General features: G+C 46.5%; 1 protein-coding gene across 2 annotated transcripts in view; it reads right to left on the reverse strand.

Annotated features, from left to right (window-relative positions):
- The window catches only part of LOC144736639 (SWI/SNF complex subunit SMARCC2-like), a 109,898-nt gene that overhangs the window by 82,587 nt on the left and 2,801 nt on the right, over positions 1-24,510 (reverse strand). For both annotated transcript variants that reach the window (XM_078619209.1, XM_078619207.1), the window contains exons 2-8: positions 24,172-24,288; positions 19,443-19,528; positions 19,230-19,311; positions 14,629-14,721; positions 13,491-13,563; positions 11,896-11,965; positions 8,897-8,972 (exon numbers count right to left, since the gene is read on the reverse strand). In XM_078619209.1, coding sequence (XP_078475335.1) covers positions 8,897-8,972; positions 11,896-11,965; positions 13,491-13,563; positions 14,629-14,721; positions 19,230-19,311; positions 19,443-19,528; positions 24,172-24,288 — 597 coding nt within the window. The remainder of the gene's footprint in view (positions 1-8,896; positions 8,973-11,895; positions 11,966-13,490; positions 13,564-14,628; positions 14,722-19,229; positions 19,312-19,442; positions 19,529-24,171; positions 24,289-24,510) is intronic.

Genomic DNA, 24,510 nt, shown 5'->3' on the forward strand with positions numbered 1-24,510 from the left:
CAAAGTCATATTATGCCCGTGCATTATGTAGGATTAGCAGCAACAAAGGGAGGAGGTAGGGTTAGCAGTAATAAAGGGAAGGAATTTTAATAGTAAGGAGCTGTAGCAGCCAAACCACCACGTAAAAAACTAAAATATAAACTAGATCAATATCATCAATATACTAAATATACTCTCCAATAAGCCATCTTGGATCGATTTATGATGCAGATGCTTGATTTACGATGCATCTTCTGAAAAGACTCCGAACACATTTGAAAACAGTCGGTCTGGTTTCCGATGTGACTGGGCGTGGAAATGTTGTTATTCTAAAGTGGGATTGTGCATTTTACCTATTAAATAAACCCTGTTAAATATGGATGATAAAAGGAAAAACACATCCGCAAGTGATGATTCTACTGTTTCTATTGTCTGTAGGAAGATAGGGTCCCAATTTACGACAATCCGATTTACAACGGGGTTCCCGGGAACACGTTGTGACGTCGTAAAAGCGGGGACCGTCTGTAGTATGATATGTAGAACCATTATTTAACCACAATGTATATGCTTCACTGTTTAGTTTTTGCGACCTACTTGAGTGACGGTGGCGAGCCGTAGAGTTTGGGAACCGCTGGTTCAAACGACTAACTCACAGAATAGAGAAAATATGGCCATCCCAAACCAGCAGCAGTGGAAAAAAATAGAAGCTACCGCAGACAGGTTTCATCGAGAAGACAACATGGCCACCACACATTCAGTTCTGGTGAGCTGATGGTCTGGATAAGGGCCTCCTCACTAAAGCCTCATTTGGGTCGACGAACTTACACGAAGGGACGAACGCTCATCAGTGGCCACAGACATACTCCAAGCAAAGTGCTCCAAATAAACGTTTGATCTGACAGCCTAATCATCAAAGCATTTGTCCGACAAGTCAAGCCGAAAATAATTGATTTAACTTCTGAAACAGCCCAATAGACTCTGTAGTGGTTTACCTAAGTGTGTTGTGATGCATGAACAAACCACGGTAAAACTAATTTTGTTTGCCATCATCTTATCTGCAAGACTGTTGTCCGTAGGGCCCTTCCACTGCGTACCTCCTACAGGACATCTACGTCATGTGATTATCTGTCTGGTCGACAATAAGCAGTTTCCACCTCTAGAAATGTTTTAACACTCGCATCATACCTCCTACGAAAATGTGAGAAAGACCAGGCGTAAACGCTCTTATACTAATATGTTCCATGCCAAGTTTTTACAGAGAACTAAACTGAACTATTTTATTTTATGTTACCAGTTAAGGTCCACTGAGCTATATAGCTCTTTTTCACAAGTGACCTGACCACAAATGATAGCTCAACGAAGTGGCTTATCACGCGGAAATGTATAGCAGCCAAATACTCTTAAACGCATGTTTCAAAATATGGAGGGAAAAACCGGAGGACCCGGAGAAAAATCCATGCGACCATGGGGAGAGACATGCAAACTACAAATATACAGCAGGCGTCAGGGTTGGGATCGAACCCACGACCTCATGTATACCAAGAGAAGTAGTTAACATTTCCTAGCCACCGTGGCGACTCATATCATGCATGAACGCTGGCATTACATCACACGCAGAGTGTTCATCATTATTATTATTGTAATAAAAGACTTGACCACGATCTCTGGCTCAGTGTCCTTTATTCGGTCCGTACTGCGTTCCCACACGGCTGTCTCTCTTATTCTCTCTGTGCTGGTTCCGATGTCACTCCAGTCCACATCAGCAGCCCCGCTGCTGTTCTTGTCGCTCTTGCAGCCCCACAGCAGCTCCGCTGCTGTACTCTCACACAGCTCCCTTGGCTGTTCCTGCTGCAGCTCTGACAGCCTCTTGCTGTCTCGCCTTCTCGTCGCTCCTGCGACTCTTGGCAGCCACCCCGCTGCCCCTCACACACAGCCTTACTGCCTATCTCTATCTGCAGCTTTACACCTCCCAGTAGCTCCCTACTGTTCCCAGGGTTGGCTCCCGCTTCTGACGGTGCCCCCTCGGCTCGTACGCCCGCGTGGCCCCACACCTTTCCATTCACACCCCGACTGCCTTCTCCTTCCGGTTTACCCGCTTAAGGACCCCCTACCTTTCACCCACGTCACCTGGCTCCGCCTCCTCGTGACGTCACATCCGGAAGGTCGCTTTCGCCCGCATTACACCACCCTCCCCCAGAGAAAAAACCCAGCCGACCTCGGCTGAACAACACCAAAGCGTAATGCGGTGAACCGACCTTCCCCCTTAAAGGACACTAAGCATGCAATATAACAACAAGAACAACACACAAGTAACATCGACGAACGTACGAAAGCATGCGATAAATACGACGGCAAGAACAAGAACAATAACAACATACAATCAACGAAACGTAAGCGATTTGGAACGAGTGCGGGTCGCCGGCCCGTCCCGGACGGTCGGCGGCCCACTTGTAGAACGGGGACGCGATCGAACACGAGAAATGACAGGGGGTAATTCCCCTGCTGCGATTGGAAGTCCACCGACATCTCGTGTCCCTGACGAATCAGTCTTGGTCGTATTCCGCGAATGCGCCTGCAGCGGGGTCGGAAGGGTCGCCGGGCTTGAAGGTACCGCAGCCCTGGCAGGCGCCCTCCGAACAGGCCCACTCCTCCCCCGCGGTGTCACGGTCGGCCTGTCTGGAACAGGTACGACAGGCGCTCTAGCAAGATCAATGGCCGCAGGCGGGGAAGAGTCAGAGTCAGCAGCAACAGACCCCGGCAAGGCAACATTGGGAGATGACGCATCACGTAGGGGAGCAACATATGGTTTCAACCGCGACGTATGAACAAACCAACGGCGAGAACCAAACTGAACGCGCGCCGACTGTGGATTGGGAACCTCAATGAGGCGCACAGGACCATGCCAAGGTTTGTGCAATTTAGGAGAGGTCCCCGGCCGCACCTGCGGGCAATGGAGCCAGGCCAGGTCTCCCACCTTCCAGGGGCACTCCCCCTCAGACCGCCGAGCATACCGCTCGTTCCGGGCCTGGGCTTTGGCCGTAGCCACGCGGGCGTTTTCCCGCGCCTCCGTAACCCGGCGAACCGTGTCCTGAATGTATTCAGGGAGTGGTTTACGAGGTCCCTTCACCCCAGTACCCAATTGCACATCCACCGGAGGCACGTTTTCCCGACCATACATAAGGTAAAACGGCGAATACCCTGTAGCCGCATGGGGCGTCATCCTGTACGCCGAAAGCACTCCGGGGATGTGCAGATCCCAATCCGATTGCTGTTCACTCACAGTATGGCAAAGCATGGCAGACAATGTCCTGTTCAGCCGCTCAACCATACCATCCGTCTGCGGATGGTATGGAGATGTCCGTATCTTCTTAGTCCCAAGGCCTGCGCACACTTCAGCCAATAATTTAGAAGAGAAATTTCGGCCCTGGTCCGTGAGGAGTCTCTCCGGCGCCCCCTTGTCCATAATGTACCCAAACAAAAAGGCGTCGGTGATGGCCGCGGCCGACTGATCGGGCAACGGCCAGGCCATCGGCCAACGGGAGAGATACTCAACCCCTACCAGCAAATATTTATTTCCCCTCGCCGATGGTGGGAAGGGTCCCAATATGTCCAGTGCCACCAATTCATTGACTCGAGACACCTGAATCGACTGGAGAGGCGGCACGTAAGGATGTTTAGGCGGCTTACGCCGGGCGCATTCAGGGCACGCGCGCACGTGCCCTACGACATCTGTCGCCATGCCGTGCCAAAAATAATGACGTTGTAACGTCAACAAGGTCTTCTGCACCCCTAAATGCAATAGTGTGTCACAATGGAGAGTTCTAATCAACTCAAATCGCAAGGACGTTGGTACCACCACACGCCAGCTTTCCTGAAACCTTTCTTGCCACATAAGCAGACCATCTCGGAGAGCGGTTCGCGGCCCCACAGCCGAACTCGGACTCCCATTGTCCCTCATAGACCGTTTCCGCATGGACAACAACGACTCGTCCATCATCTGTTCCCGAATCCAGACAGACCGCGGCAGATTCAAAACCCCATCAGTCGGTCCCGGTTCTATCGGAGTATCCGACTTCCCGACGGCCAACGTAAGCGGCTGAGGGGGGTTCAGAATCGGCGAACACCTATGCGTCCCCGACGCACATTTACAAGGGGCGCGCCCTGGTAATCTGGAAAGTGCGTCAGCGTTCGCATGGCGCACTCCCTTCCGATGTTGAATTTGGAAGGAAAATTCCTGCAGCGTGTCCAACCAACGTGCCCACTGTCCCGATGGCTGGTCCATTTTAAGTGCATATTGCAAGGCCGCATGATCCGTACGCACAATAAAAGAACGACCGTAAAGGTACGGTCGAAATTGCCGTAGGAAAAAAACAACCGCCAAAAGTTCTCTACGAGTGACACAGTAGCGTGTTTCCGCAGGCGACAAGACTCGGCTACCATACGCCACGACGCGCTCTACGCCCCCTTTAGACTGTGATAATACCGCCCCAATACCTGTGTCACTCGCGTCCGTATCAAGAATGAAAGGGCGATCAAAATCGGGATAATCCAATGTCGGGGCCGTAGCCAATAGATCACGCAGACTCCGAAAGGCCGCCTCTTCCGGCTCTCCCCAAACAAATTTCCGTCCTTTACCCGTAAGGAGATGCAAGGGCCTCGCAATCGTCGCAAACCCTGGCACAAATCTTCGGTAATACGAGGCAAATCCCAAAAACCGCCGAACATCCCCCACAGAGGCCGGAGTCGGCCAATCCCGGACACACGCCGTCTTTTCCGGATCCGTGGACACCCCCTCTGCACTCACAATGTGCCCCAAATAACGGACGGACCGTTGCAGTAGGTGGCATTTCTTTGGTTTGAATTTCAAATTGGCAGAGCGCATCCTCGTGAACACTGTCTCCAGCCGCGTTAAATGTTCCTCAAATGTGCGGCTGAACACAATAATATCGTCCAAATATATAAGACACGTCTCCCACTGCAACCCCGTCAAAACGAGCTCCATCAATCTTTGAAATGTAGCAGGGGCCGCATTCAATCCCATTGGGAGGCAGTTGAATTGAAATAACCCCTGCGGCGTACGGAATGCGGTTTTCTCCCGTGAGGACTCGTCAAGGGGAAGCTGCCAAAATCCCGAAGAGAGGTCCAGTGTGGAAAAGAACTTAGCCCCCGACAATGCGTCAAGGGAGTCGTCCATACGCGGCAGGGGGTACGCATCTGCCACCGATATCTTATTCAATTTCCGGAAATCGACACAAAATCGCAAGTTGCCATCCTTTTTCTTAACCAAGACCACAGGAGCGCCCCATGGGCTGTTAGATGGCGATATAATGTCCGCAGCCAACATGTCTTCCACCGCCCCCCGAACGTGTTCTCGCTCCGCTGGACTCATCCGATGCGAATTTAACCGAATAGGGGCAGCGTCGCCCGTCTCAATGTGATGGGAAAGCAACGATGTGCGTCCCAAATCCAAATCGTCGGAGCTGAACACATCCGAATACGTCAGCAACAATTTACGCAGCGCATCACGTTGCCCCACGGACAGGGAAGAATTTTCGTCACATAAGGTAGCGATCCAACGATTATCCGAACCCCTTGGCTCGGAAACACCAGCGACCACTCCCCGGCGATGCGGACAATCGTGCGTCGCAAACGCCGTAGTGGCATGTGCCACAACCGTACCGGCCGGAACACGGATGTTTTCCACCCCCGCATTAAGCACCTGTAAAACCGGTAATTGATCCGGCCAGACGATGGTCTGTGCCCCAACTAACGCCAATCCCGTTGTTATCGTGGCAGATGGTGACAACAAGACCCCTAATGCTCCTGGCCGATTGGGCAGGGGCTTCCGATACCGCAAGGGTATAAGCATCTGTGAACCAGGTGGGATGTCCACAGATGCGACGGACAGCGCCTGCACCTGTACGGCCGAAGCAGGTCGCCCCCAGGGCGACGGCAGAAACGAGATTCGACGGCCCCCCGGCAATTCAATACAATTCTCATTGATTTTAATCAAAATGGGCATCTTAGCCAAAAAATCCGTGCCTAGTAAGCAAGGAACCGCCAAAGATCTCGATATTAACACCACGCCCGAAGCCGACACATCACCTATAGATATCTTAGCATCCACCTGGCCCACGATACCCATACTACCCCCGTTCGCAGCGACGCAAGACCCATAAACCGGACGCACAGCCCCCGGCGGAATGCCCAACAGATGGAAAATGACATCCGATATAATAGTCGCAGACGCTCCCGAGTCGACCAAAATGCGCACGTCCACACCTTGTATGGACCCCGGTACAGTGGACGAACCCGTAGCGGCCGCGACAACTCTCCGTGCCAATTTGCGCCACTGCGTAACTGAATGAAAAGGCCCCGTCGATGGCCTTTCTTTAACAACAACAATAGGATCGCGCAACAAAGGTGGTGGGTGAGGTGTAAAGCCTTGCCGAGTGTCTGGTGCGTGCCGACATGCCTTTTTCGGAGGTTCCTTGGTCGGCTTGTCCGGTGTTGTGTGCTCCTGCTGCGGCGGACCCGGGAAGCGAGCCCAGCAATCTTTGGCGTAATGGCCCCTACGGCCGCAGCGGAAGCAATCGGCCTCGTTGCGCCGAAGCGCAGGTCTTGCATCCCGGCGGCCCCGTCCCGATGGCGTAGCGCGCGGCCCCGGCCTTCCGCGTCCCGACCATGGAGAGGAGGCAGCCGTCAGCTCCTGTGGACCCCGCTCGTCCGGCACATAGATCGCCCTTGTGGGGTCCCACCCCATCGCGCCTCCTTCCTTGACGGGCCCACCGGTCCATGCCGCCACTTGCTTCCAGCGACGGAGATTAAACTGCGCATCCAGACACTTTGCTGCCGCCCGGGACGTGAGCTTCTCATGCCCACACACAGGCATGGGGATCCCCAGATCCCGAGACAGCTCCAGCATTTTTCCCAATATGAGAGGCTCGAGCAGATCCTGTGGCGTGTCAGGATATGCTGCCATGGCCAGCTCCAACACCGCACCCCTGAACGCCACGGGCGATTCTTCGGGTGCTCGTTGTCGTTGAGCGAATCGCCGATGCGCGTCGTCAGGTGGCTCATAGGCGTCGGCCATTTCCTCAAAAACTCCACATAAAGTCTTCTTCTTATCGGCCGTTATGGAACGGAAAAATCGAACAGATTCGTCGTCCAGTAGAGTCGGCAACACTTCCAAGGCCTCCGCATCGGTCCATCTTGCTGAACGAACCGCCGCCAAAAATCGGCAGGCGAAAGCGCTCCAATCGCCCCCGATAGAGAATTCCTTAACTGTAGTAAGGTGGCGACTCCGACTCCTCTTTACGCCGTCTTCCAATGATGGTTGTTCCGGAGGCAAATTCAAAATGGCGTCGGCCCGCGGCGTGGCCAAGATGGCGGTTTGGCGCCGCGGAGCGCGCAAGATGGCGTCTTCTTGCCGCGTGGCCAATGGCGGCGGCAGGGCAGGCAACGTGGCGGCCCGTGGAGCACCTTCTTGTTCCATCATCGTCCTTGGCGTAACGAGGTGACATAGATGCGCCAGGACGTCCTTGAGTGTCTCCAGTTGTTCTGCCACCTGTTGCCATCTTTGGTCCGCGTCCGATGTTGTTGACGGACCCGCCATCGCGCCGACATCTTCCACGCCCGTCCCCGTGCTCGCCTCAGCAGGGCTCTCCTCCACCACCCCAGCAGAATCCGTGGTCGGAGGGAATTCGTCGTCGTCGGATGAAGAAGCCGATGCTGGCGCCGGGGGAATTTTCTTCCTTACTTGCTTAGACATGCCGTTTCACTTCTGACCCCAGTGTAATAAAATACTTGACCACGATCTCTGGCTCAGTGTCCTTTATTCGGTCCGTACTGCGTTCCCACACGGCTGTCTCTCTTATTCTCTCTGTGCTGGTTCCGATGTCACTCCAGTCCACATCAGCAGCCCCGCTGCTGTTCTTGTCGCTCTTGCAGCCCCACAGCAGCTCCGTTGCTGTACTCTCACACAGCTCCCTTGGCTGTTCCTGCTGCAGCTCTGACAGCCTCTTGCGGTCTCGCCTTCTCGTCGCTCCTGCGACTCTTGGCAGCCACCCCGCTGCCCCTCACACACAGCCTTACTGCCTATCTCTATCTGCAGCTTTACACCTCCCAGTAGCTCCCTACTGTTCCCAGGGTTGGCTCCCGCTTCTGACGGTGCCCCCTCGGCTCGTACGCCCGCGTGGCCCCACACCTTTCCATTCACACCCCGACTGCCTTCTCCTTCCGGTTTACCCGCTTAAGGACCCCCTACCTTTCACCCACGTCACCTGGCTCCGCCTCCTCGTGACGTCACATCCGGAAGGTCGCTTTCGCCCGCATTACATTATGAAGCTTGTTTACCCAGGAAAGCCTCGCAGAGTCAAACTATTTTAGGAGGGTCCAGCCACCTGTTTGCTGACGGGGGTGATCTTGCTGCTGTGTGTGATCCCAATTGAGTAATTTCAGGTAATTTTCACAGGTCTGGGATGTTTGGCCACCATCACTTACATTCGGTGTTTGTTTTTTTACTGTGGGAGGAAACAGCTGAACACCAATAGAAGACTCGCGGACAACAGGGGGAGAGTTCATCTAAACTCCACACGAAGAGAGGCTCGAGTGCGATGCACAGGTGTTACCGCTGCGCCACTCTTACATTTTCGCTCATGACGGGCACAAATGTGAACCAAAACAACTCAAGGGGACTCCATGCTGTAGACAAGGCAAAAACCTCTCTCTGTGACCCTTCCGCATCATTACATAAAGAGGAGTTATGGCTTCTAGGACATAACTACAAATATACTTCCCTTGCAAAGAGACGTAAGCAATGTTGCATATGTTTGCTGAATCTTGGCTAGACGATGGTGAAATTAACGAAAGTAATGTGCGGCTCACGTGTCGTGGAGTAAAGGGTGGCTGCCCTCACCTTCCAGGGGGTGACAGGATGAGGTGCCTCTTCCACTGGTAGCACTGCTTCGCTCACGGGCAGCCACGAGTCAGAGCTGTCACAGGAAGCACAACACCCCTTGGGTTAACACTCGCACATACGGCATGTGCAATGCTAAACTAACACAAACAAAACTAGTATTAATTTTACCAGGTGAGGCCCCCACTGAATTATATAGCTCTTTTTCACATGCGACCTGGCTATCACAAACGATAGCTAAACGATAGCCTTATCATCTTGTGGAAAAGTATAGGAGCCAAATACTCTAAATGCATGTTGATTCTAAATGTGAAAGGGAAAAAACAGAGGACCCGGAGAAAAATGTACGTGACCATGTAGATAACATGCAAACTCCAAATATATACAAATGTAAAGAGTCGGGATCTAACCCACGACCTCCTGTATACCAGGCGAGGAAGTTAGCATGTGGCCACCATGGTGCACAAGTCCGATATACACATAAAGACAAAGATCCCCGTATAGCCTTAACACACTGTCGGGGCAAGTGCCGTTAGCGAGCACCTATAAAAGCTGGCACGGCATACGAGGGGATGGGTGGCCAGCACTATGTCCGGCCACATTTGTCTCCTCAGTGGTGATGTTTACAAAAGACACCAGGTACTCATTTGAGGCTGAGTCGACCCAGGGGAGGCCTAGGAATGGTTCAGATAATAGTCACTGGTGTTGGCCATGAGCAGGAATCGAACTCGGGTCGCTGGGTTCATAGCACAGAGCGCAAACTGGTACACTACCGCTCCCCGGCTATACACATACCACATAACACACGTGCATTACCCAAGCACCAAGTCCCCATCCACAAGATTGCTCATCAATGAAAGAAACCCTTGGCTTCAGAGAAAATTAGTTCAACAGGATAAGGATGGTTTTGGCAGAATGTTTCATCTGGCCCTTTGAACTTCAAGGTATTTATCCTCAAGCCCTTTTTCCAACATAGCGTTAAGCATTTTATCTCACATTTCCCATAATACCACCGCACTTATTCAAAAACTCAACACACCTTTCCCAGTCCACAGACACCATCAGTGCGCAGATTTGGATGATGAGAGAAGGTAACTCGCCAAATCCAATTCACGTATATATTTCCTTAAAAATGCACAATGTAAATGGGATAACAAACGAGGCTGCTGCCCATACTCAAGAGCACAGGGATTTCACGTTGATTTTGCTTTCCAGAGCTCTAGAAGTACATTTAATGATGAGATCATGAGATAATTAAATGTGGTGGTGGTGGCAAGGCTCAGCGGTAGCGCTCACCGCTCTAGGCACAGGTTTGCTTCAGGCAGGCTGCCCGGGTTTGTACTCTGTGGGTGTACTCAGCATAAAGTACATGACATCTACTTCGGTGTGGATAATAAAGATCCTTGTGATGAATTACTTAAACTACTATTTTTTATTTTATCAGGTAAGGCCCCCCGAAGGAAAAACTGGAGGATCTGGAGAAAAATCCACGCAACCACAATGAGAGAGAAATGCAACTTCAAATATGCAGGCGACAGGGTTGGAATAAAACTCAAGACCTCCTGTAAACTATGCGAGGAAGAGAACATCTCCTAGCTAATTTAAAACGTAGTCTTTCGTGACCAATATTATCCATAAAAGGTTTGTGGGTTACATCGCATGAATATAAATGTGTCACTTAACCTGCCACCACCTGACACAGCCAATTAGTAAGGTTTGTCACGTAAATAAAACATGCAAATTCGTTACTAGTTCAGCACATTGAACTAGTACTTGTGTAATCAGATAGTGACATCGACTGGTTGGTAAAGGGTAGCACGGGTACAGGCACCATTATAAACATTATCCAATCCCCAAGGGAGAGGTGAAGGGCAGGGCTGGCCGAGAAACTCCGAGAACCGGCTAGAAAGTTCCACGCGAGGGCGTGGCCGGAGGCGGAGCCTAGCCGCGCCTGCGAGAATATAAGCGGAGGCGGAGGAGGACTCGAGGTCGGTGTGAAGTCTTGGGTCCGGACTGCGCCGCTGCTCGCAGTCATCTCTCTCCGTCGTTCGGCCACGTGGCGGATCTCCGGCAAAGCTCCACCCCTCTCCCCGGCACGCCGTCAGCCGGCGGCGAGACCGGGAGCGGACGGGCAGAACCAGCCATGTGATCAACCGTGTGTGTAGTCTGTAGAACGTAACATCTAAGTGTGTACCTGGAGAGGACGCCGATAACGTTGGCCTGTGCCGTGCCGTACGTGGAATAAAGAAGAGTACCCCTCTACACGACGTGTTGTGGAAGTCGCACATTACACTTGTATTGTAAATATTGTGAGTTTACTCTTCAACACACCGGTGTGATGAACTAGTAACTAATTGGCATGTTTTGTTGACATGGCGGGTTTAACGACACATTTATATTTATGCGATCTAACCCAAAGAAACCTCTATTGTTGATTGCTCTGCCTTGTGCCAACATGCTCAAGTAGTGCCACATTTCTGGCACCAATCTCTCGTCATCGTCATCCCATTCTCTGTGCTCTTCCTCTCTTTCAGGTTCCTTCAATTTCTCCAAACAATACGCTTTTAATTTTCCTGTTGTCGTCCATCCTAAATATGTGTCTAAATAGTGCCAGTTTCCTTCTCAGATGTTCTTCAATGTGCAACCTTTTTCTTACTTCTACGTTAGTCACTCTTTGGGTCCAGTTTAGATGCAGCAGTATCCTTCTGTAGAAATATATTTCCAGTGCCAACATCTTATCTCTTTCAGTCTTTTTCCATGTCCAATTTTCATAGGCATAAAGCTGTACTAAACACGCATGTTCTGAAGATGTTCAATTTGGTCTTGTAGCTGACTTTCTTGCTTTTCCAGATGGTATTGAATCCTGCCATTACTCCTTTTGCCTTTGCAAATTCTCGCTCGTATGTCATTTATGCAGTCGTTGTCCCATGTCAGTAGACTTCCCAAGTATACAAATGTCCTGAGAATAAAAAGCGTAATAAAATGTAAAAAAAACAGACCTGTCAGCCATGTAGCCCCAATGTAGCAGCACTTGCTTGTCCTTCCTCTGAATGGGACGAACCCAATCTTCTGTAAGACAGCGATCAGGATTCCACGTTTAGCCAACAAAGGACATGGTGACAGAGAAACAAATATAGTCAAACTTGTAATCATTTCCACCAGCAATTCTAATGCTCCAGGCCTTGTAACTCCCCCCCCCCCCACAATGCACTGTTTCAAATTCAACGATCATTTTCATTCAATGGAAAATGATGATGCTGGTGCACGAGTGATAGGGGTTGATCACGGAACGCTGCTGCACTGCAGGGGGTCACGAGTGCCGGAGGTCAAGAACCATTGATCTCTTGTTTTACCAAGGGGTTGTGTTCTTGCAAAATGGCGCGTAACTCAAAATCGCGTAAATTAAATGTAATTTTCCCATAAGAAATAAAGAAAATGGTTGGGGTTAGCGAGAGCATGCTATCAAACCTAATTCTTACGTCTACATATTTCCCTGGTTACAGCGCACATATTATATATTTCTTATACTACCATACATGTATTAAGTATAGTAACGGCCTATTTTAAATCAGAAAATAGATATTTTTTATAAGTAAAACAAAAAGATGTTTGACACATAGTGAGATGCTTGAGTATGGCATACTGAGGCTGGTGGAGGGGAGGGAAAGAGTAGAGTGGTGGGGTTACTGGAGAGAGAGAGGGGAGGGGGTCGTCATTATCGGATGATGACGATGGTGGAGATGATGGCACGTTAGAATGTGTGCGCCAGGACAGTTCACGCGGACAAGATCTTCAAAATGGCGTGCGAGGAGGACATGCTGATGCTGCCCCTACTTGTGGTTGCCGTACTGCTGCACCTCAAGCATCGCAACTGAACTTTGCTGGCCGACTGACGATTAGCACACAGCGCGTTCTGTACACCATGGCCAAAGCGCTGGAGCTCGCTATTTCAATAATAATGCACGCATAACAAAAATATTTGCGTAAATTTATCTAACGCGCCATTTAAAAATCATGTTACGTAAACACCCGTAAAACGCGAGGCGACTGTACCAGGCGAAGTAGTTAACATCATGCCACCGTGGCACCCTCAATCAGTCAATCAGAATCACTTGAGTCTCAACAGTTTTTCAGGAGGATCCTACCAAGTTTTTACAGTAGGAGGCGATGCTGCTGCTGCGTGTAATCCCAATCCAGTAATTTCCGATGTCATTTTTCAGTATTGGTATATTTGGTCAATAACAGTTACACTGTACAGTATTTTTTTGCCATGACCATGGGAGGAAAGATGAGAGCCCGGAAGAAACCCACACAGAACAGGGGGAGAACAAAGACTACACACAGAAAGGCACCCGAGTTAGGAATCAAATGCAAGGCCTTCTTGCCCGTGATACGCGAGTGTTACCACTGCGCCACTCTGTTGCGCCCTCGGAAAAAAACCTGTCTTTTTTTATTAACCGTTAGTTCATGAACAAGAAGATAACAGCTCAGAGGGGTTTCTTTGTACATGTACCACAATGCGACTTCAATGAATCTCTTTAAGCCTTAATGCTCTGAATCATTGCTACACAGCACCATGCAGCTGAGGTCTCACCCTCTGCAGGAGGAGCTGGTGGCGCAGGATACACAACGTGAGTTGCAAAGCCTTTATCCTCTGTGGTTGTAGCCTGTGGAGAGATAGTTAAATCGGTACATACATTAGCACACTCGGCTGATACTGCATCATATGACGATCCATATACAGGGACTCCTCTACTTACCAATGAGTTAGGTTCCAGAGATCTGTTCGTAAGTCCAACTTTACTCCTGTCGATTGCAAACATGTTGTACGGCGTGTACCGACATCTATTGCACGGTGTATAAACTTACTACTCTCCATCTGATCAGGCAAATGGACATAGGGACAGGTTTGTTCATATCTCTGAAAGTTTGTATCTCTGAAAGTTCATAAGTATAGGAGTCCCTGTACAGGCATACCCCGGTTTACGCCCAGGATGTGTTCCTGAAAACCAGAACGCAAATCGAAAGTACTTGAATCAAAGCATTTTTGGTGGATTGTAATGTGGTACAGTCCCGAAACAGAAGATGCTCAGTCACCAAATTGCGCATCTATACTGTACAACCATCGGTGTGAAAAGTAAGTGTATATTATTGATATATAACCTTGCTTATTACACTGTACGCATTATTATTAGTTGTTTATCCTATAAAAAATAGTTTAAACGTGTATAAAAATAGTCTCCATGAATACGGTATGTGGGGGAAAAATATTCGTAGAGTACAAGGGAAAGAGACTGTAGCCAGTCAGGGATGCTGACGCTTGAATGTTTGCCGTGGAACGTAAACAATGTTGGGTCTTCATGGTAAAGTTAGTAAATGTCAAACACGCTATGGCGAGGTACCAAAGTACATAAAGCTGGATTGGGTATCAGTAAGTTGACTACGTTATAGTGAAAGTACATAAAGTGGGAGGGCGTAAATCGGGGTGTTACTGTTCAGAAAATCCCACCGCGTTTGTTACCTTGTGGATTGATCATGACTGATGATATACCATATATTTATTTTAGAACTAAGAAATGTCTAAATGTACTCCTATCCCAGGTGTCTCATTTAAAGCAGGTATTGTAAAAAAATAAAAAGGCCGTATTTCTTTTCAAGAAATTCAATGAAAAATAAAGTGTTGCGAGTGCAGATTTATACCCAGCTGCACTGGCTATAAACATTCATATTACCTGGTGTTTGCGTGCAATGTCTTTCAGCTTGGCAGTCAGCTTGGGGTCAAGATCTGGCTGTAGAAATATTATTGGTCTGGAAATGAGTCCATTCTATTGAATGGGGAGAAAAGAAATATGACATGAGTAAGGATCATTAAAACCTTGATGGCTATCATCATCATTATCATCATCACCACATGTTTTGCAAATACAGTAAACCCTTATTGTTTGCGAGTTTTATAATGGCGTGTTTGTATATTAGCAACAATTTTATTCCTGCACAATTTTTTATTTTAAATACAGGCGGTTCCCGCTTTTACGATATTACAATGCATTCCCGGAAACCCCGTCGCGTTAAATTGGATCGTCATGAATGGGATTCTGTTTTCCCAAAGTCAGTAGAAACATCACTTGCCGATGTATCTTTCCTTTTATCGGCCATATTTAACAGGGTTTAAGAGGTAAATATCCACAAAAACACTTGAGAATAACAAAAGCTCCACACCAAGTCACATTGGAAACCAGACTGACTCTTCTTCTTCTTGGTTCTTTCGGTAAAGTCACGTAGAAGGGAAGTAATAAAATAATAAAAATAAAACATAATAAAATGAAATAATTCTCACAAAAAAATACAGACTGACTCTGTTCAAATGCATTCGGAGTCGTGTTGGAAGATGCACCGCACCGTATGTAGCCAACCGTGCTAATTGGAGGTACAGTGTATGAATGTTGAGCTTCTTTCGCACCGTACATAACCAACCATGCTAATCGGGGGTGCGAAAGTCACCTGCATGATGCTCTCCCTCTCAGTCTGTCGTTGCCTGCTGCACTGTTTACACGCCGAGTGCTTCCCTCTACACTTCCTTTAGAATGATCTACTACTCCGTTACAGAAGGATCTACTCCTCTGTTACCGTTAACCATGGCCACAAAGCGAAAAGGAAGTGACATTATGAAAGTCAAGTGTAAATAAAAACGTATGATATGCATTTATTTATTCACAAGTTCATGAAGCCTCTCTTCGCGAGGAAAAAGTTTTCAATAAATATAATAATTAACCTGATATGATTTAAAAAAAAAATTACGATCAGACACTAACAACGACTCCAAAAATGTGTATTTTTCCGAAAAAAAATTGTTGACGACTTGATTAAACTTCTTATATTTAAAGATGTACCCATCGGAAACTGCTCAATTGAAAGATTCCATTCTTTTTTCCAATAAATAACTAAAAATAATTAACTTAACACTCTATGAGGGGAAGCTCCTATCTTTTACCGTTGTCAAATTATACAGATTTGATCATAAAATGTGTTTTTTTTTCATTCACGACCGCTTTAATCCAAAATATATAAAAAACAATAAAATATAGAACAATGGTTCTCGCTTTTATTTAATTTTGTGTTTAACGCTCTATCAAAAGAAAAAACCCCGCATTCTTATATTTTGAATGGTTTCTGAATGACACGTACAAACTTAAAATGAAAACAAATCTCAGATTTTTAGACTTTTCCCGTTGTTTGTGTCCTAAGAGTTACCTATGCACCAAATGTCAGCTTTCTACCTTGTCGGGAAGTACCCTAGAGGTTGAGACGTAGATATAAAAATACATACAGATTAATGTCTTATTTATATAGATTCATATTTGCACTTTTAAAAAATGCGTATGTTCATCATTATTAAAGGCACACAATACTCTACAAAATATATATTGATTTATATATACAGTGTATATGTTTATATATAGTGTATATGTTATCTCCATATATATGTAGGGGTGTTAGAGAGAGAGCCGTTATGCATGGCAGCTTATGGGAAACAAACACAGTGGGCGGGGCTACGTGAGTGCACGGGGGGGGGGTGCTCTCAACGACGTCCGCACCAGGCAGCCCGGGGCCCCACCCCTCAGCGGGGGTTGAGTATAAAGGGGGATGTGTCAGAGGGCTCGGGGCAGAATGTTAAAACTAAACCAGTGAAGACCGAAGATCGTCTAGCTAGAGCCCTGGACTCCCCTGGGACGCCGCCCTTGTCAGGGCCGCGCAGGACCGAGCCAGCGGCGTGGTCCCGAGAACCAGAGCTAGTGCTCTGGGACTCTGGGTACCGTAGCCCGACTTACCAGTGTCGGGCCAGACAGCCTCCCCTAGCCCGTTAGTGGAGGACTAGGAGGTAGGTCAGAGATAGCTAGCAGTGTATTCCCAGCTAGCCGGGTGAGGGGGCCGATACCCCCTCTAGTATTGTATGTCCACAGTTGTGACTACTTGTACGGAATAAATACGTGTGCCTCACCAACGGTGTCCAAGAGTCATCAACGGTACTTCATATATATAAAAGGCAAAGTTGTGAATATGTGTGTCTGTTCAAAATGTTTAGCGTACTTCCCGACATGCAACAAACTGGAAATTTGCCATGTGGGTACTTTCTAGACTGTATACCATGCAAAAATTATAAAAATACACTTTTCCTTTTTTTTGGGGGGGGGGGAGCTCAATAATGAGCTGTGATGTGAAATCTGTCACGTGACCCGTGCACGTGGAAGCATAACGCATTGTAGTGTAGAGGTTAGCGCGCTGTGCTACGAACCCGGTGACCCGAGTTCGATTCCCTCTCACGGCCACCACCGGTGACGATTATTTTAACCGCTCCTGGGCCTCCCCTAGGTCGACTCAGCCTCAAACGAGTAACTGCTGTGGTGTGTGAACATTGCCACTGGGGAGACAAAGGCGGCCGGGCGTGCTGCTGTCACCCACCCCCTCGTATGCTGTGCCGGCCTTCATAGGTGCTCGCTAACAGCACTTACCCCTACAGTCTGTTAAAGCTATATGGGGGATCTTTGTCTTTGGAGCGGTAGTGTAGTGGTTAGCGCACTGCGCAACGAACCCGGCGACCCGAGTTCGATTCCCGCTCACGGCCACCACCAGTGACGATTATTTGAACCGGTCCTGGGCCTCCCCTAAGTCGACTCAGCCTCAAACAAGTAACTGTTGTGGTGTGAACATCGCCACTGGGGAAACAAAGGCGGCCGGGTGTGGTGAATCCAAGTCCCGGGCGAAGCCGGGTCGTACAGCTAATGTGTTAATATATGCGAATATTAAGGGTTCACTGTCATATGTTTGCTCGTGATGAACTCAGTGGAAAAATTACAGAGATCATGAGAAGTTTATATATAAAAAAAAATGAGCTACAGATGATATTCAGTCTTAGAATCATGGAAATCGCACCAACATAGGTAATACTCTTTGGCTGTTTCGGTAAAGTCACGTAGGTATAAAATAAATAAATACATAATAAAATGAGATTTATTTTCTTTTATACCTACGTGACTTTACCGAAAGAACCAAAGTGTATGGATTCCTGCAGTCACGAAAGCTTAAAATCAACATAGGTAATGCTACATATTTCAATATTTCAATCCTTAATGTGTTTAAACCAGACATGATCAAATATACCAATTAAACATTATTTTGCAAATACCGGCAATTAAGCTTTCAAGAAGTCATGCATAGGCACGGATTCTGTAATCCTTTTCAAAGTGTTTGTCCTCGGAAGTATTAATCAGAGACAATGTTGCCTTCAGAGATGCTCAATGAGGTGACATCACACAGCACATGACATGTGATGTCACACATGAGGTAGTTGGCAGGGGAGACATGTGCATTACGTGGGACCCCGTGGGATGATGTCACAGGCAATGACATCATGGGGGAATGTGTCATGTCATTGTCTGAGCCGAACAGCCTAAATCATCAAATATTTTTATTGGCAAGTTTTTGGCAAACCTTTGATAAATTTGACGAGTATTCTATCTAATAGCAATTACAGTTCATATTAAAATTGTACTTAAATTGGACTATCTTTCGAGTTATCGTGACCCCCCCTCCCAGCTACAGACTGACGGAGAGACAGACACCGACACACAGAGCTAATTCAATAATATATAATTTTAGTTGGAAAACGTTTAGAAATGCATAATAGTAATATCTCAAAATGCTAATATTTGATATACGAGGTTTCAGTATGAGGAACTTTGAATTCATTACCATTATAATCGTGGTAAAAATTCAAGTTAAATAATGAACCCACTAAAATGAATAAATAAATAATAAACATATCCACATATGGTATTACATAAATAACTATAAAATTAAAATAAGATAAGTTTTTTGAGCATTGCGTATGTGCACGATGCGTCATATAATCTTTGTTTACATTTGATTCGGCCAATGAGCGCGCAGCAACGCACTGTGTACAGAGGTATGATGGTGTGTGGTGGGCAATGCAATCTGACAACTGCACCGAAGACTACATCGGCGAGTGTGAACATATCTTACAGAACAGTACACTATGTTTCTTTAGTTTATGTCAGTAATTAATTTTAATACTGTACAGTATAAAATAGAATATTTTCGATATAGTTTATGTTCACAATATGAATAGGTTATGACGTTCTTATGGCATGAAATGGCAAGTTATGAATGCTGGGAACGCATCCTGATAGTACTGTTATTAGTTGTTCAACATACAAAGGTTCAAGATACGGAATGATGCATCTACTTCTTATATCGAGGTATTACTGTACACAGTGTAAAGAGATTGTTCACACAACTTTGCGAGTAACTTTACCTGTAGCAGAGCCTTCTCGACTGAGACCAACAGCTCCGTGTTGCTGTCAACTCTTGACGGGCTCTGGAAGTCAAACCGCCGCCTGTGCAGTGAAATGCACGGCCGCAGAAAACAAACCAAAGTCAAACGGTAAAGTTGGCCAAGTTCCCCCCCCCACATCTCGTTGCTGCAAATCTCGCTCTGATTTGTGCACCTAGGGAAGGCAGGCCTTACCAGCTTTGCTCCTCCTTAAACTTGAACACTGAAGATAGAATGTGACAGAGCCCACCTCCGGGTTTGAAATCCAAAAAACATTTCATCTGTACAAAGAGAGCAAATGCACTGGTTAGGGAACAACTTCCACACGATATTTTTTTTAAGCAGATGGCATAAAGAGCATTAAAGCAAGGAACCAGCCATGATATGGTACTAAATTTAAGCTCTGGAATCGGTATTCCAACAGTGAAAATAAGGCTCTCATTTGTCAAACTATGATGATTTGTGCATATTCACTTATCAGCGAATATAAAAACCTCATATAACATGTTGTCTTCTAGTTATTCAATTGACATTGGTGATTATTAACTGTAAATTCGAATGTTGTGGAAGAGTTAGAAATTTGAAGTTCAATGTAAATTTGGTTAAATCTAAGGTTGTAAATATGCAAAACATAAAATCTTGACTTAAAGCTTTTGTGACTGAAGGAATTCATAATCTCGGGTCTTTCGGTAAAGTCACATAGATAGGTTCAAAGAAAATAACAAAAAACTACAACGTTTCGATCGCAACACAAGCGGTCGTCTTCAGGAAAAGTCAACCGCTTGTGTTGCGATCGAAACGTCGTAGTTTTTTTTATTTAAAAAAAAATTATTTGAACCTCTCTACGTGACTTTACCGAGAGACCCAAGAATATACAAAACATTTGCAAATGTTTATATTTTAGGCTGTTTTCACTGAAAGGGTAAGGTTAGCCTAACCTTATAAAAAGATTTTAAGATTGGGAAAAAGGTCCCAAAAGAGGAGTTGGTATTGACAATTTTTTTCAACTTTGCTGGTTGGGATTAGTTGAGAATATTCAATGTCTATGGCCTCAAATAATTATCCCATTGATAGTCAAAACAAATGATCGTTGAGACCTTTGTCAGGTTCATCACCCATTACATGTTTGAGTATTGTGCTAAACACTTGAATATATATTCTTGGTTCTTTCGGTAAAGTCACGTAAATAGAAAACAAAAACAATCTAAAACTTAAATATATGTGATTTCAGTCATCAGTTGGCAGAAAAGTAGGAAAAGTCCACTCTTGGTTCAATCTTAATTTTAGAACTTTCGTGACTGCAGGAATTATTATTTGGTTCTTTCGGTTAAGTCACGTCTAAAGATAAAATAATAAATTAATTTAATTTATTATCCACTCTTGGTGACTAGTTATTTTCATATAAACCAGCCCTGGCAGTCAGAATATTGTTTTAGAATGTTCAGATTATGTACAAAGTGGACCACTCATTAGTCCTGTCCAGTGGCAGTAAGACTGACCTCTGAAACGGCTGTGGAAGTAGCTAACATGATACTGACATGGAACAATGTTGGTGCTAGAGTGTGTATTTACATGAACAGTGCAACAGGGAAAATATTTTATAATTAACACAAAGTAAATAAAAGGATATGGACCTTGCTAGGATACATCGTTATCATGGACAATAGATGAACAACATAAGTGAGGTTAATGCAGCTGAGCGAGGCAACCGCACTATGAATGGCTAAAGTGAATACGGAGCAATGACATAAAGGAGCAGAAGGCGAAAAACTGACTGTGGCTGCACATAACTGCAGATAAACTAAACTAACTAAACGTTATATTTTACTAGGTAAGGCCCGCTGAGCTATATAGTTACTTTTTAGAAGCGACTTGGCCACAAATGATAGCCCAATGAAGTGGCTTATCTGATGGAAATGTATAGCAGTCTAAATGGCATGGTGATTTTAAATGTGGAGGAAAAAACTGGAGGTCCAGGAGAAAAATACACACGACCATGGGGAGAACATGCAAACTCCAATTTAACACGTAGGCTTTTGCGACTAATATCATCCATAAGAGGTTTTTTTTGGGGTTAGATCCCGTAAATATATAAATGTGTTGTTAAAACCCATCACCACCCGACACAGCCAACGGGTAAGGGTTGTCACGTAAACAGAACATGCCAATTCGTCACTAGTACCATTGGCACGGCTATTTTAATACATACAATAGAAAGGACACGATCAAAGGGCTCGCATAATGCACATGCATAATGTACGTTGACTCATGAATCCCCCCCCCCAGTTTGCGCAAGAGCGTAGAAATGTGGTCACCACTTCTATGCCTCTATATAGGCCTCGGCAAGGTAAGGTAAAAGTTAAAAGGTAAAAACAACGAGCCTATCTTTACCCTACCTTTTACCTTACCACAATACAATCACTCTACCCTACCTTTTACCCTTTAGCAGGTAAGGTAAAAGGTAAAAAGCAACGACCCTACCTTTTACCCTACCTTTTACCCAACCCCATACAAATTACCCGATTATAGGGTAATTACTAGGGAACTACACATGAACAAGGTTTATAATGGTAAATGTTGGGTAGAGCACTTTATTCATATAGAATACTCTCGATGATTCAAATTTTACACGCTTGTTGTCGTTGTTGTCGTTGTCGTCGTTGTTGAATCCTCAAATCATGTAACTAAATTTTTACCCACTTCCTAATGTGGTATCGACTGCAAACTTGGTATACTTATGTCATACTGATGACAACACTGTATTCTATCATAAAAATTGTTTTAAACATTCTTTTTTATATGTTATGTTTCGGCTTGGGTCTAATTGTCCACGCTCAACTGACGTTGGCTGTAATTGGCCACGGTCCCTTACGTTATGGCAAGCTTCGGGGCCACTTCCTGGAGTCGTGGAGTTCTGCCATTACTAGTACATTTAATAAAAGCGTGTTTTTAAAAAAAGTTTGTTTTAATATTACGTATTAAATGGAGGCCACGGACTGCGCCACGGAGCTTTTAGTGGTAAACTAGGTACTGTATTTACTGGGTAATACTTCGCGCTACCTTTACCCTACCGGGTAATTCTTCCGAGCTACCTTTACCCTACCCTTTACCTTACCCCTTGGCATGTCGACACCTTTACCCATTAACCCGGTAAAAAGGGTAAATTACCTTACCTTGCCGAGGCCTACCTCTATATACGGAAAGAAACAGACTTCTCCATAAACCTGGCTGTCACCTGATGAAGCTAGTTGTAATTTCTGGCGAAATGTCATACTCATGTAGTGTTGTAAGGACGGACTTCTGGACTTCTTTATGGCACACACTGTTTATTATCTTAATACACAGTCCCTATCACACTAAGGGGTATATGGTCCCCTCACCCGTTACCCTCAGAAGGTACAAGCCTCCGGACTCTGCAGGCTGTCTAATCTCCCTGCTCTCCCAGCGTCCTCTGGCTGGACCTGGGGGATCTCTCTCCGACCACTGGTTACTCTGAGCCCGAGCCCTAATAAGGGCTGGAGGGCTTGGTCCAGGGTCCTAGACGTCTTCGGCCGACTTGGGTCTTCGTGTAGCAGAACTCCTCCAGAGCTCTCAGCGCTCTGGCTTTTATACCTGTTCGTGGCCGGGTTGTCCAATCCCCAGCCACCTTGTGAGACCCTCTGATTGGTCCTTCCCAATCTGGGTTTGGATCCTACCTCACCCCACTTGACCCTGACCGTTTGATTGAGCGGGAAAACCTTGTTTACGATCTGCTGTCACAGTTTGCGAACAGCGAGTAGTTAACACCACTACACTCAGATTGTAAACGTTGTGGCTTGGCTCTTCAACACACCGGTGTGCTGTACTAGTGACGAATTGGCATGTTCTGTTTACGTGACAACCCTTACTAGTTGGCTATGTCGGGTGGTGGCGGGTTTTAACGACACATTTATATATTTACACGATCTAACCCAAAAAAACCTCTATTATGGAAACTCCAAATATACAGGCATCAGGGTCAGGATCGAATCCGTGACCTTCTGCATACCAGGCGAGGTAGTTAAAATCTCGCCATCAGATGCGATGATCATGAAAGTCATGTATTGGTGTATGGGGGCCAATGCTCATAATCATCTAGGACAGGGGTTGGCAACCTGCGGCTCCGGCGCCGCACAAGACTCTTAAAGGACTGCCACGTGACATTATTTATTAAGGACCACCGTCTCGTATTCACATGCATTGCGGCACTTGAAATAGTTTTTTTTTACCGAATGAAAAAAAAAATGGCTCTTCTTGTTATTTTGGTTGCTGACCCCTGGTCTAGGAAATGTATGTTTGTAGCCAATAGTGCTAATCAGATGTGCAGTGAGAAGGACAACAATTATTGAGGAACGTATGTCTGAAGTGATTTATTTGAGACTGTGAAATCTAATATGGTGCTTAAAAATGAGAGGTGAAGGAACCAAAATGTCAAACAACACCACGGAATGAGCTGACACACCGCTTATTCTGTGGTAGTCCTCGGGTCGACGCCAAGTCCAATATATGACCCCAAATATGGATGGGGGACTTAACATATTGAGTGAAACTGAAGAACGTATGCACGTTGAACTTCTTTCGCAACCTTTGGTTCTTTTGGTAAAGTCACGTAGGTAGAAAAAATAATAGATCACGACGTTTCGATCGCAACGCACGCAATCGTCATCAGGCGCCTGATGACAATTCCTGCAGTCACGAAAGCTTCAAATCAAGATTTTTTCGCACCATACGTAGCCAACCGTGCTAATCGGGGAAGTAGTCTAAAGTAGCCAGGAGATCCCTAGCACAAAGAACATCTTTGTGAGTCTACGTGAAGATTGAAATCACCCATGAGCAGTAATCTATCGGAGGCAGGTGCGCTATGTGCTATGGTGGCGGCTGTGTGTAGGAGGGTGCCACTGCAGACCGGAATGCGGGTGGGCAGGGGGCCACCCGGAACGCCGGCCACCTCCTCTTGAAAGGTGAGTAGCTGTCCCACGAGGCTGGCCAGGGCCCGGCTGGAGGGTGGCTCTCCCTGCACATGCTGAGGAATTCAAAGGGGAGCCGCGTAAACAACAACGACAATTACCGTCATTCGCTGCTAAGTGTCTGTGACGTCACCGTGGTGCTTGTGCCAGGCTATGTGCCCTTTAAGGCAGCGTGAAGTGTCGAAGTCTTGCTGCCACGAGGTCACGGGACAGACAAAGGTACCATGGGTTAACTGACTGAGATGACTGGCAGAAGTATACATATGTATGTTGAACTT

Source organism: Lampetra planeri, chromosome 62, assembly GCF_965212315.1.
Source record: "Lampetra planeri chromosome 62, kcLamPlan1.2.h2, whole genome shotgun sequence".
NCBI lineage: Eukaryota > Metazoa > Chordata > Hyperoartia > Petromyzontiformes > Petromyzontidae > Lampetra > Lampetra planeri.